The sequence below is a fragment of the Salmo trutta genome, chromosome 29 (genome assembly GCF_901001165.1).
Source record: "Salmo trutta chromosome 29, fSalTru1.1, whole genome shotgun sequence".
Taxonomy (NCBI): domain Eukaryota; kingdom Metazoa; phylum Chordata; class Actinopteri; order Salmoniformes; family Salmonidae; genus Salmo; species Salmo trutta.
Window position 1 is genome coordinate 25,774,969 of NC_042985.1, and position 12,986 is coordinate 25,787,954.

Consider the following 12,986-nt stretch of genomic DNA (forward strand, 5'->3'; position numbering starts at 1 on the left):
TAAAATACATTTAAAAAACAGTCTTGAAGGAGTTCCCACATATGCTGAGCACTTGTTGGCTGCTTTTCCTTCATTCTGCTGTCCAACTCATCCCAAACCTTCTCAATTCCAACTCATCCCAAACCTTCCGGGGCGGCAGGTAGCCTAGTGGTTAGAGCATTGACTAGTAAACAAAAGGTTGCAAGATCTAATCCCTGAGCTGACAAGGTAAAAATCTGTTGTTCTACCCCTGAACAAGGCAGTTAACCCACTGTTCCTTGGCCATCATCTTAACTGACTTGCCTAGTTAAATAAAGGTAAAATAATAATTGGATTGATGTTGGGTGATTGTGAAGGCCAGGTCATCTGATGCAGCACTTCATCACTCTCCTTCTTGGTCAAAAAGCCCTGGAGGTGTGTTTTGGGTCATTGTCCTGTTGAAAAGCAAATGATGGTCCCACTAAGCACAAACCAGATGGAATGGCGTACCGCTGCAGAATGCTGTGGTAACCATGCTGGTTAAGTGTGCCTTGAATTGTAAATAAATCACAGACAGTGTCACCAGCAAAGCCCCCCAACACTGTCACACCTCCTCCACCATGCTTCACTGTATCTCACAAAGAAAAGGTGGTTGGAACCAAAAATCTCAAATTTGGTCTCATCAGACCAAAGGACAGATTTCAACCAGTCTAATTTCCATTGCTTGTGTTTCTTGGCCCAAGCATGTCTCTTCTTCTTATTGGTATCCTTTAGTAGTGGTTTCTTTGCAGCAATGTAACCATGAAGGCCTGATTCACACAGTCTCCTCTGAACAGTTGATGTTGAGATGTGTCTGTTGCTTGAACTCTGTGAAGCATTTATTTGGGCTGCAATTTCTGAGGCATGGAGGAGGAGATATGATGGCGCTTTGCTGGGGACACTGTCAGTGATTTATATTGAAATCAAGGCACGCTTAACCAGCATGGCCACCACAGCATTCTGCAGCAATACGCCATCCCATCTGGTTTGCGCTTAGTGGGACTATCATTTGTTTTTCAACAGGACAATGACCCAAAACACACCCCAAAACACTCCTTGCCTGGTCCAGTCAGTGTGCCCCCTCTTAAGTTTAGTAATTAATTTAACAAAACAAAAACGTTATTTATTTTATATTATTTAAGATGACAAATCTGAGGGGGCAAGTGCCCATGTGACCCCTATGGGCATGACACCTCTGAAGAAGTTTCATAACAAACCTCAACTCCTTATTCATGAGGGGAGAGAAAGAACATTTTACAGAATACATATCGAGAGACTGACACTGCTGGAAGATGAATTGTAGAAAATGATAATGGACAGGTATGCTGATTGATGTATGATCTCTGGGTGAAAGCGTTAATGATGAGGTAGCTAATGAATCTCAATAGGGGGCTGTGGCCCCTGGAAGATGGCTTTTATCACCCAGCCTGACTGTCAGGAGCCTCAATAGATCCAGAGGGAGAGAGAGGATGGCTGTCTTCCACTCCCACTGGCTCCCATTCACTCCCCAAAACCACCATTCACTGCAAGGATGGCTAAATCTTAAAGATGCCTCAGTTCTTCAGGAGTCAGATTTCCCCATCTCTCTTTTGCCGTGTGAGTCAGTGTTATCCTATAAGATGAAACTGAAATTTAGTAAAAACTTCCTTGTCTTCAGTCCTTTTAACGTTATTTGCGTTACCAGACGCTTCAGTCTGGTTTTAGACCCCATCATAGCACTGATACTGCGCTTGTGAAGGTGGTCAATTACCTTTTAATGGCATCAGACCGAGGCTCTGCATCTGTTCTCGTGCTCCTAGACCTTAGTGCTGCTTTTGATACCATCGATCACCACATTCTTTTGGAGAGATTGGAAACCCAAATTGGTCTACACGGACAAGTTCTGGCCTGGTTTAGATCTTATCTGTCGGAAATATATCAGTTTGTCTCTGTGGATGGTTTGTCCTCTGACAAATCAACTGTACATTTTGGTGTTCCTCAAGGCTCTGTTTTAGGACCACTATTGTTTTCACTATATATTTTACCTCTTGGTGATGTCATTCGGAGACATAGTGTTAACTTTCACTGCTATGCGGATGACACATAGCTGTACATTTTGATGAAACATGGTAAAGCCCCAAAATTGCCCTACCTGGAAGCCTGTGTTTCAGACATAAGGAAGTGGATGGCGGCAAATGTTCTACTTTTAAACTCGGAGAACAGAGATGCTAGTTCTAGGTCCCAAGAAACAAAGAGATCTTCTTTTGAATCTGACAATTAATTTTGATGGTTGTACAGTCGTGTCAAATAAAACTGTGAAGGACCTCGGCGTTACTCTGGACCCTGATCTCTCTTTTGAAGAACATATCAAGACTGTTTCAAGGACAGCTTTTTTCCATCTACGTAACATTGCAAAAAGAAACATTCTGTCCAAAAATGACTACTGCAATGCTCTACTTTCTGGCTACCCGGATAAAGCAATAAATAAACTTCAGTTAGTGCTAAACACAGCTGCTAGAATCTTGACTAGATCCCAAAATTTGATCATATTACTCCAGTGCTAGCCTCTCTACACTGGCTTCCTGTTAAGGCAAGGGCTGATTTCAAGGTTTTACTTCTAACCTACAAAGCATTACATGGGCTTGCTCCTACCTATCTTTCCGATTTGGTCCTGCCGTACATACCTACACGTACGCTAAGGTCACAAGACGCAGGCCTCCTAATTGTCCCTAGAATTTCTAAGCAAACAGCTGGAGGCAGGGCTTTCTCCTATAGAGCTCCATTTTTATGGAATGGTCTGCCTATCCATGTGAGAGACGCAGACTTGGTCTCAACCTTTAAGTCTTTATTGAAGACTCATCTCTTCAGTAGGTCCTATGATTGAGTGTAGTCTGGCCTAGGATTGTGAAGGTGAACAGAAAGGCACTGGAGCAACGAACTGCCCTTGCTGTCTCTGCCTGGCCGGTTCCCCTCTCTCCACTGGGATTCTCTGACCTTATTACAGGGGCTGAGTCACTGGCTTACTGGTGCTCTTCCATGCCATCCCTAGGAGGGGTGCGTCAATTGAGTGGGTTGAGTCACTGACGTGATCTTCTTGTCCGGGTTGGCGCCCCCCCTTGGGTTGTGCCGTGGGGGAGATCTTTGTGGGCTATACTCGGCCTTGTCTCAGGATGGTAAGTTGGTGGTTGGAGATATCCCTCTAGTGGTGTGGGGGCTGTGCTTTGGCAAAGTGGGTGAGGATATATCCTGCCTGTTTGGCTCTGTCCGGGGGTATTGTCGGGCGGGGCCACAGTGTCTCCCGACCCCTCCTGTCTCAGCCTCCAGTATTTATGCTGCAATAGTTTAAGTGTTGTGGGGTTAGGGTCAGTCTGTTATATCTGGAGTATTTATTCTGTCTTATCTGGTGTCCTGTGTGAATTTAAGTATGCTCTCTCTAATTCTTTCTTTCTTTCTTTCTTTCTTTTGGAGGACCTGAGCCCTAGGGCCATGCATCAGGACTACCTGGCCCGATGACTACTTGCAGCACGACCACCTGGTCGTGCTGCTGCTCCAGTTTCAACTGTTCTGCCTGCTGCTATGCAACCCTGACCTATTCACTGGACGTGCTACCTGTCCCAGACCTGCTGTTTTCAACTATCTAGAGACAGCACAGAGCGGTAGAGATACTCTGAATGATCGGCTCTGAAAAGCCAACTGACATTTATTCCTGAGGTGCTGACCTGTTGCACCCTCTACAACCACTGTGATTAATATTATTTGACCCTGCTGGTCATCTATGAACATTTGAGCATCTTGGCCATGTTCTGTTATAATCTCCACCTGGCACAGCCAGAAGAGGACTGGCCACCCCTCATAGCCTGGTTCCTCTCTAGGTTTCTTCCTAGGTTCTGGCCTGTCTAGGGAGTTTTTCCTAGCCACCGTGCATCTACACCAGCATTGCTTGCTGTTTGGGGTTTTAGGCTGGGTTTCTGTACAGCAATTTGTGACATCAGCTGATGTAAGAAGGGCTTTATAAATACATTTGATTGATTTGATTGATTTTAGTTTGCACCTCATCATCACTGAGTCACTCTGAACTCTATAAAACTGCTTGTTTCAGACATATTTTCAATAATATGAAGGACACTTTAAGCGCTTAAAAAAGCTTCCAACACAAGATCATGCCTCAAGGTTTACAATAACATCCTTCTGGGCACAGACATCAGACAGAATCATTGTAAATTTGGGACAGACAATCTGTGATATAAGACTGCCTGTCAGTAGGTGACGATTGGCTCTTATGTGAGGTAGTTGCCAAAACAAAAGTAAACTTCTACGGCTGTAGTGATGCAGGACAGACAAGAGCTTTTGTTGTTGGTTACAACAACAACAGCCACTTCACCACATTAGTAAGTACCCTCATAGAAGTGTTGTGACAGTTGTTTGAGGGTCTAATGCAGCCAGTGATTGATAGGAGAGCCCAATTCACTGCCTCTCTCTTACAAAACAAACAGAAAGCATCAGAAAGGAATAGGCAACCTACAGCCAGCCATCAAACAAAAAAATCTATGGAATAGATACATGTTCTGTATGTTGCCTTGTTATATTTAACCTTTACTTAACTAGGCAAGTCAGTTAAGAACAAATTCTTAATTTCAATGACGGCCTAGGAACAGTGGGTTAACCGCTTTGTTCAGGGGAAGAACAACAGATTTTTACCTTGTCAGCTCAGGGATTCAATCTTGCAACCTTTCAGTTACTAGTCCAACACTCTAACCACTAGGCTATTCTGCCACCCCAATTATTATTGAAAGGACATGAACTTGTCATCCGTGTCTGAGTTGTCTGGGAGCTTTAGGGTCGTGTGGTTGTTATTGTATGCAGTTTGATATGCTGAGGATGCCAGGTCATGAGTGAATTAAATATTCTGGGCTTGAAATGTTTCTCCCTGGAGGCTTGCTGAGGTCTGAGCTCAACTATCAGATCGGCTCCAGTATGAATCTGGTCATTTTTGAAAGAACAGCCAGGTGGAAACAAGAGTAACACCGTTGATTCATCCAATGGCATTGAGGAGTACACCACCTCAGTCATCGGCTTCATAAATAAGTGCATCGATGAAGTCGTCCCCATAGTGACTGTACGTACATATCCCAACCAGAAGCCATGGATTACAGGCAACATCCGCATCTAGCTAAAAGCTAGAGCTGCCGCTTTCAAGGAGTGTGAGACTAATCCGGACGCTTATAAGAAATCCCGCTATACCCTCAGGTGAACCATCAAACAAGCAAAGCGTCAATACAGGATTAAGATTGAATCCTACAAAACCGGCTCTGACACTCGTCGGATGTGGCAGGGCTTGAAAACTATTATGGACTACAAAGGGAAACCCAGACACAAGCTGCCCAGTGACGCGAGCCTACCAGAAGAGCTAAATTCATTTTATGCTCACTTTGAGGCAAGCAACACTGAAGCATGCACGAAAGCACCCGCTGTTCTGGATGACCGTGTGATAACGCTCTCGGTAGCCGATGTGAACAAAACCTTTAAACGGGTCAACATTCACAAAGCCGCTGGGCCAGACGGATTACCAGGATGTGTACTCAAAGCATGCACGGACCAACTGTCAAGTGTCTTCACTGACATTTTCAAACTCTCCCTGACCGAGTCTGTAATACCTACATGTTTCAAGCAGACCACCATAGTCCCTGTGCCCAAGGAAGTGAAGGTAACCTGCCAAAATTATTACCGCCCTGTGGCACTCAGGTAGCCATGAAATGCTTTGAAAGGCTGGTCATGGCTCACATCAACAGCATCCTCCCAGACACCCTAGACCCACTCCAATTTGCATACCGCCCCAACAGATCCACAGATTTCGCAATCTCAATCACACTCCACACTGCCCTTTCTCACCTGGACAAAAGGAACACCTATGTGAGAATGCTGTTCATTGACTACAGCTCAGTGTTCAACACCATAGTGCCCACGAAGCTCATCACCAAGCTAAGGACTCTGGGACTAAACACCTCCCTCTGAAACTGGATCCTGGACTTCCTGATGGGCCAACCCCAGGTGGTAAGAATAGGCAACAACACGTCTGCCACGCTGATCCTTAACACGGGGGCCCCTCAGGGGTATGTACAGTCGTGGCCAAATGTTTTGAGAATGACACAAATATACATTTTCACAAAGTCTGCTGCCTCAGTTTGTATGATGGCAATTTGCATATAATCCAGAATGTTATGAAGAGTGATCAGATGAATTGCAATTAATTGCAAAGTCCCTCTTTGCCATGCAAACGAACTGAATCCCCCAAAAACATTTCCACTGTATTTCAGCCCTGCCACAAAAGGACCAGCTGACATCATGACAGTGATTCTCTCGTTAATACAAGTGTGAGGGTTGATGAGGACAAGGCTGGAGATCACTCTGTCATGCTGATTGAGTTCGAATAACAGACTGGAAGCTTCAAAAGGAGGGTGGTGCTTGGAATCATTGTTCTTCTTCTGCCAACCATGGTTACCTGCAAGGAAACACATGCTGTCATCATTGCTTTGCACAAAAATGGCTTCACAGGCAAGGATATTGCTGCCAGTAAGATTGCACCTAAATTAACCATTTATCAGATCATCAAGAACTTCAAGGAGAGCGTTTCAATTGTTGTGAAGAAGGCTTCAGAGCGCCCAAGAAAGTCCAGCAAGCGCCAGGACCGTCTCCTAAAGTTGATTCAGCTACGGGATCGGGACACCACCAGTACAGAGCTTGCTCAGGAATGGCAGCAGGCAGGTGTGAGTGCATCTGCACTGACAGTGAGGCGAAGGCTTTTGGAGGATGGCCTAGTGTCAAGAAGCTCAGCAAAGAAGCCACTTCTCTCCAGGAAAAACATCAGGGACAATCTGATATTCTGTAAAAGGGACATGGATTGGACTGCTGAGGACTGGGGTAAAGTCATTTTCTCTGATGAATCCCCTTTCCGATTGTTTGGGGCATCCGGAAAAAGCTTTTCCAGAGAAGACAAGGTGAGCGCTACCATCAGTCCTGTGTCATGCCAACAGTAAAGCATCCTGAGACCATTCATGTGAGGGGTTGCTTCTCAGCCAAGGGAGTGGGCTCACTCACAATTTTGCCTAAGAACACAGCCATGAATAAAGAATGGAACCAACACATCCTCCGAGAGCAACTTCTCCCAACCATCTAGAAACAGTTTGGTGACGAACAACGCCTTTTCCAGCATGATGGAGCACCTTGCCATAAGACAAAAGTGATAACTAAGTGACTCGGGGAACAAAACATCGATATTTTGGGTCCATGGCCAGGAAACTCCCCAGACCTTAATCTCATTGAGAACTGTGGTCAATTCTCAAGAGGCGGGTGGTCAAACAAAAACCCACAAATTCTGACAAACTCTAAGCATTGATTATGCAAGAATGGGCTGCCATCAGTCAGGATGTGGCCCAGAAGTTAGTTGACAGCATGCCAGGGCGGATTGCAGAGGTCTTGAAAAAGAAGGGTCAACACTGCAAATATTGACTCTTTGCATCAACTTTATGTAATTATCAATAAAAGCCTTTGACACTTATGAAATGCTTGTAATTATACTTCAATATTCCATAGTAACATCTGACAAAATTTATCTAAAGACACTGAGGCCGCAGATTTTGTGAAAATTAATATTTGTATCATTCTCAAAACTTTTGGCCACGACTGTACTTAGTCCCCTCCAATATTCTCTGTCCACCCACGACTGCGTGGCCAAACACGACTCCAACACCATCATTAAGTTTGCTGACGACACAACAGTGGTAGGCCTGATCACCGACAACAATGAGACGACCTATAGGGAGGAGGTCAGAGAACTGTGCCAGGACAAGATCCTCTCCCTCAATGTGAGCAAGACAAAGGAGCTGATCATGGACTACAGGAAAAGGCGGGCCGAACAGGCCCCCATTAACATCGACGGGCTGTAGTGGAGAGGGTCAAGAGTTTCAATTGGTGTCCACATCACCACAAACTATCATGGTCCAAACATACCAAGACAGTTGTGAAGAGGGCACAACAAAACCTTTTCCCCCTCAAGATTTGGCATGGGTCCCCAGATCCTCAAAAGGTTCTACAGCTGCACCATCGAGAGCATCCTGACCGGTTGCATCACTGCCTGGTATGGCAACTGCATGGCATCTGACCACATGGCGCTACAGAGGGTAGTCCGAACGGCCCAGTACATCACAGGGGACAAGCTTCCTGCCATCCAGGACCTATACAATCGGCGGTGTCAGAGGAAAGCCCATAAAATTGTCAGAGACTCCAGTCACCCAAGTTATAGACTGTTTTCTCTGCTACCGCACGGCAAGCGGTACTGAAGCGCCAAGTCTAGGACCAAAAGGCTCCTCAACAGCTTCTACCCCCAAGCCATAAGACTGCTGAACAATTAATAAAATCGCCACCGGACAATTTACATTGACCCCCCCCCCCCCCTCCCATGTGTAATTATCTATACATAGTCACTTCACCCCCACCTACAAATTACCTCAACTAACCTTTACCCCCGCACACTGACTCGGTACCGGTGCCCCCTGTACAGTGCCTTGCAAAAGTATTCATCCCCCTTGGCGTTTTTCCTGTTTTGTTGGATTACAACCTATAATTTAAACAGATTTTTATTTGGATTACATGTGAGGGAAATGAAAGTGAAGTGAAATGAAAAAAATTACTTGTTTCCAAAAATTCTAAAAAATAAAAACTGAAAAGTGGTGTGTGCATATGTATTCACCCTCTTTGCTATGAAGCCCCTAAATAAGATCTGGTGCAACCAATTGCCTTCAGAAGTCACATAATTAGTTAAATAAAGTCCACCTGTGTGCAATCTATGTGTCATATGATCTGTCACATGATCTCAGTATATTAAACACCTGTTCTGAAAGGCCCCAGAGTCTGCAACACCACTAAGCAAGGGGTACCACCAAGCAAGCGGCACCATGAAGACCAAGGAGCTCTCCAAACAAGTCAGGGACAAAGCTGTGGAGAGGTACAGATCCGAAACTTTGAACATCCCACAGAGCACCGTTAAATCCATTATTAAAAAATGGAAAGAATATGGCACCACAACAAACCTGTCAAGAGAGGGCTGCCCACCAAAACTCACAGACCAGGCAAGGAGGGAATTAATCAGAGAGGCAACAAAGAGACCAAAGATAACCCTGAAGGAGCTGTAAAGGTCCACAGCGGAGATTGGAGTATCTGTCCACAGGACCACTTTAAGCCATACACTCCACAGAGCTGGACTTTACGGAAGAGTGGCCAGAAAAAAGCCATTGCTTAAAGAAAAAATAAGCAAACACATTTGGTGTTCGCCAAAAGGCATGTGGGAGAGTCCCCAAACATATGAAAGAAGGTACTCTGGTCAGATGAGACTAAAATTGAGCTTTTTGGCCATCAAGGAAAATGCTATGTCTGGCGCAAACCCAACACCTTTCATCACCCCGAGAACACCATCCCCACAGTGAAGCATGGTGGTGGCAGCATCATGCTGTGGGGATGTTTTTCATTGGCAGGGACTGGGAAACTGGTCAGAATTGAAGGAATGATGGATGGCGCTAAATACAGGGAAATTCTTGACGGAAACCTGTTTCAGTCTTCCAGAGATTTGAGACTGGGGCGAAGGTTCACCTTCCAGCAGGACAATGACCCTAAGCATACTACTAAAGCAACACTCAAGTGGTTTAAGGGGAAACATTTAAATGTCTTGGAATGGCCTAGTCAAAGCCCAGACCAATTGAGAATCTGTGGTATGACTTAAAGATTGCTGTACACCAGCGGAACCTATCCAACTTCAAGGAGCTGGAGCAGTTTTGCCTTGAAGATTGGGCAAAAATCCCAGTGGCTAGATGTGCCAAGCTTATAGAGACTTACCCCAAGAGACTTGGAGCTGTAATTGCTGCAAAAGGTGGCTCCACAAAGTATTGACTTTGGGGGGTGAATAGTTATGCACACTTAAGTTTTCCGTTTTTTTGTCTTATTTCTTGTTTGTTTCACAATAAAAAATATTTTGTATCTTCAAAGTGGTAGGCATGTTGTGTAAATCAAATGATACAAACCCCCCAAAAATCTATTTTAATTCCAGGTTGTAACTCAACAAAATATGAAAAATGCCAAGGGGGTGAATACTTTCGCAAGACACTACATAGCCTCGTTATTGTTATTCTAATTGTGTTACTTTTATTATTACTTTTTATTTTAGTCTACTTGGTAAATATCTTCTTAACTCTTCATTCCTCATTATTGTTATTGTAATTGTGTTACTTTTTATTATTACTTTGTATTTTAGTCTACTTGGTAAATATTTTCTTAACTCTTCTCGAACTGCACTGTTGGTTAAGGGCTTGTAAGTAAGCACTTCACGGTAAAGTCTACACTTGTATTCGGTGTATGCGACAAATAAAGTTGGATTTGATTTGAATCAAGTGCCTCCCAGAAGCAAGACACTAAGATTACAATCAACACACCTTACCTGACATATAGTACTCATGGGATAGTGAAATATGGCATCTGAGTTTGATACATGACTGTGTTACTTTAAGAAGTGATCTGTATAGTACGAAAGGGTGGTCATACTAGGCGGCTGGTTGACTGATTGCAGAAGTAAACAAAACCATTTGTTTGTTGTGTGGTTAATGGTTAACCTAAACATGTGGAAATAACACTGATACTATTCAGAGAATTTACTTACTTTACATATTGGCGCATCTTTGTTGAAACATATGATATATTTCAGTTGAACTTTTCTATGCCTCCACTCACTGCCTATGTATAACATGACCTGTTACGCAATTGGTTTTACTATGAGACCAAAGAAAATACCCTGAACATTAGTTTAGTTTCTGTGTCTGTTTCTACTGAGGGAGGACATAGAGTTGTGACCACATCAATGCCAGGAATGTGATCCCCCATTGTGACATAGATAAATGTGTTAACTACTTTATGCATTTTTCTCAAGGAAGGTACAGTAGTATATTTATCTGTATTTTCACATTCACTGCAAACTCTAGAAGGATCAGCAACCCCTCTTTGTCAAAAGCTCCTCCCATAATGATCAAATATCAACTATCACATTTTAAATGAGCAGCCTGCCATATCATCAACACATTTCACCCCAAGCCTTAAAACACGATCGAAACCTGAATATAAGCAAACAGATACCTGTCCATACAACCTTACTGTAATTCAATTCACACATGATTACCCACAAACCATTAAATGTCTTTACTGCAGGCACTCAATACTGCTACAATACCAGAAGCAGTCCTGCCTAGCTTGGCTACCTACAGTATCGACCTGCCATGAGAGAGGATATAAAGTGTCTCTCTAGCCCAGTTTACACCTTGTGCTAACATGCATCCTTTGTCCTGATCTTGTCCACATTCTGATTGTGCACACATTTCTTAAGACAGTTGTAGACGATTAAAGAACGCATTGTGATCTGAATGCGATCAGATCTTTCTGACCGCCTCTGGAGGTAGTCAGGGACCCATTGTATCTGGATATCAATCAAGTGTAAACAGATCTGGATGGTCAAACCATTTACCACTAGAAAGGGCCTGGCCTCGAGGGACCCCCCTTCGAGCAAGTGATGAGTCTTTTGGACGTGAACATTCTAACAGTCTAATAAATACATTTCATATATGCTATTGCAAAAATAATCATTGGTTGTGTTTATAAAGGTCTTAGGTAACATTAGAATATGAAAGAAAATGTATTTCATATAAAACAATTTAATGTAACTGCATACAATAAGTACAAACGAAAAACCACTTAAACACCACAAGTGTTAAAATACACAAAAAAACACCATCACAAAGATCATGAATTAATTATTAATTTGTTAAGGGCAGGTCTTCAACAACATTTTGAATTTTTTTTTATTTTCTTCTGAAGAACAGAATGGCATATTTTGAATTTAAATATATTACAGTACTTTGAGTGTTTTGCATACAGGGAGGCCCCAAGGAATCGGATCACTATGCGGACACATTGGATGGATAAGAGACACATTTTAAAACCATGTGTAGATCTGACAAACCTTGATCAGACAGGGATTTGATCATATTGATCAGATCACAAAACCCACAGGTTTGGGCATGGTGTAAACGGGGCTTTGTAAACGGGGCTATGTGCCATAGAGCTCCACCTGTCCATGATTGGGAGAGCCCACCCTGTGACAGCCCAACCCAGGTGGGAGGCGCAGAGCAAGAGAGTGGGTGAAATGTGGCCCGACAGGTCTGATGGGAGGCTCAGGGAAAGAGAGAGAGAGAGAGACGCAGTCAGCCAGGTGGAGTCAGGTGCTGTCTACAGTCTGGGCTGGGACAGTGTCATAGTTCTGTACAGTAGTAGAGCAGTAGGGACTGTGTGGAGCTGGGCTGTAGTCTAGCCCCTGACTGACTGGCACTCAACAGGAATACCAGGCCGGGTTCATCAACTGGAAAATTAATTCTACATAACACTGAAGAGAGAAACTTGTCAGAGTAGATCTTTCTTCCCCTCCCCTCTTGTTCATTCCCTCTCTAGTCTTTCTCGCAGTGGCTGGAGCTGGGGGCTGTGTGAGTTTGTACAGTAGTCCAGAAAGAGAGTGAGAGGAAGAGAGGGAGGGAGAGAGGAAAAGAGATAACAGGGGAGTGGACAGAGGCCAGGGGAGACATGCTACGCTACAGCTCACCAGGATCGGTCACCACCACCGAGGACAGTCCAGAGCAGCCCAGTGAGGTAAGGAGCCCCAGAGGGCCACTCTGTCCCAGGATAGAACTCAAACATCACTCATTCGCCTGTCAGATGAGTAGCATGGCGTGTTGGTTTGTGTAAGTCAGTGTGTTTGTAGACTATCTGGTGTTTGTTTGCTTTTGTCTCCGCTCCCCCTACTCCCCGTTCACTTTTCTCTCTCTCAATCTGTTTTCCTCACGTCTGGCTGCTCAAGGCTAGTTTTCGTAGCATGTCTACATCACAACTAATCATTCTCACTCTTTGAGTGTTGCCGGTATGTTGAA

General features: G+C 44.1%; 1 protein-coding gene across 1 annotated transcript in view; it reads left to right on the forward strand.

The window, feature by feature from the left end:
• The first annotated feature begins 12,199 nt into the window (after positions 1–12,199).
• The window catches only part of LOC115167618 (nuclear mitotic apparatus protein 1), a 31,658-nt gene continuing 30,871 nt past the window's right edge, over positions 12,200–12,986 (forward strand). The window contains exon 1 of the mRNA XM_029722208.1: positions 12,200–12,708. Within this exon, the coding sequence (XP_029578068.1) occupies positions 12,643–12,708 (66 nt within the window). The 5' untranslated portion in view covers positions 12,200–12,642. The remainder of the gene's footprint in view (positions 12,709–12,986) is intronic.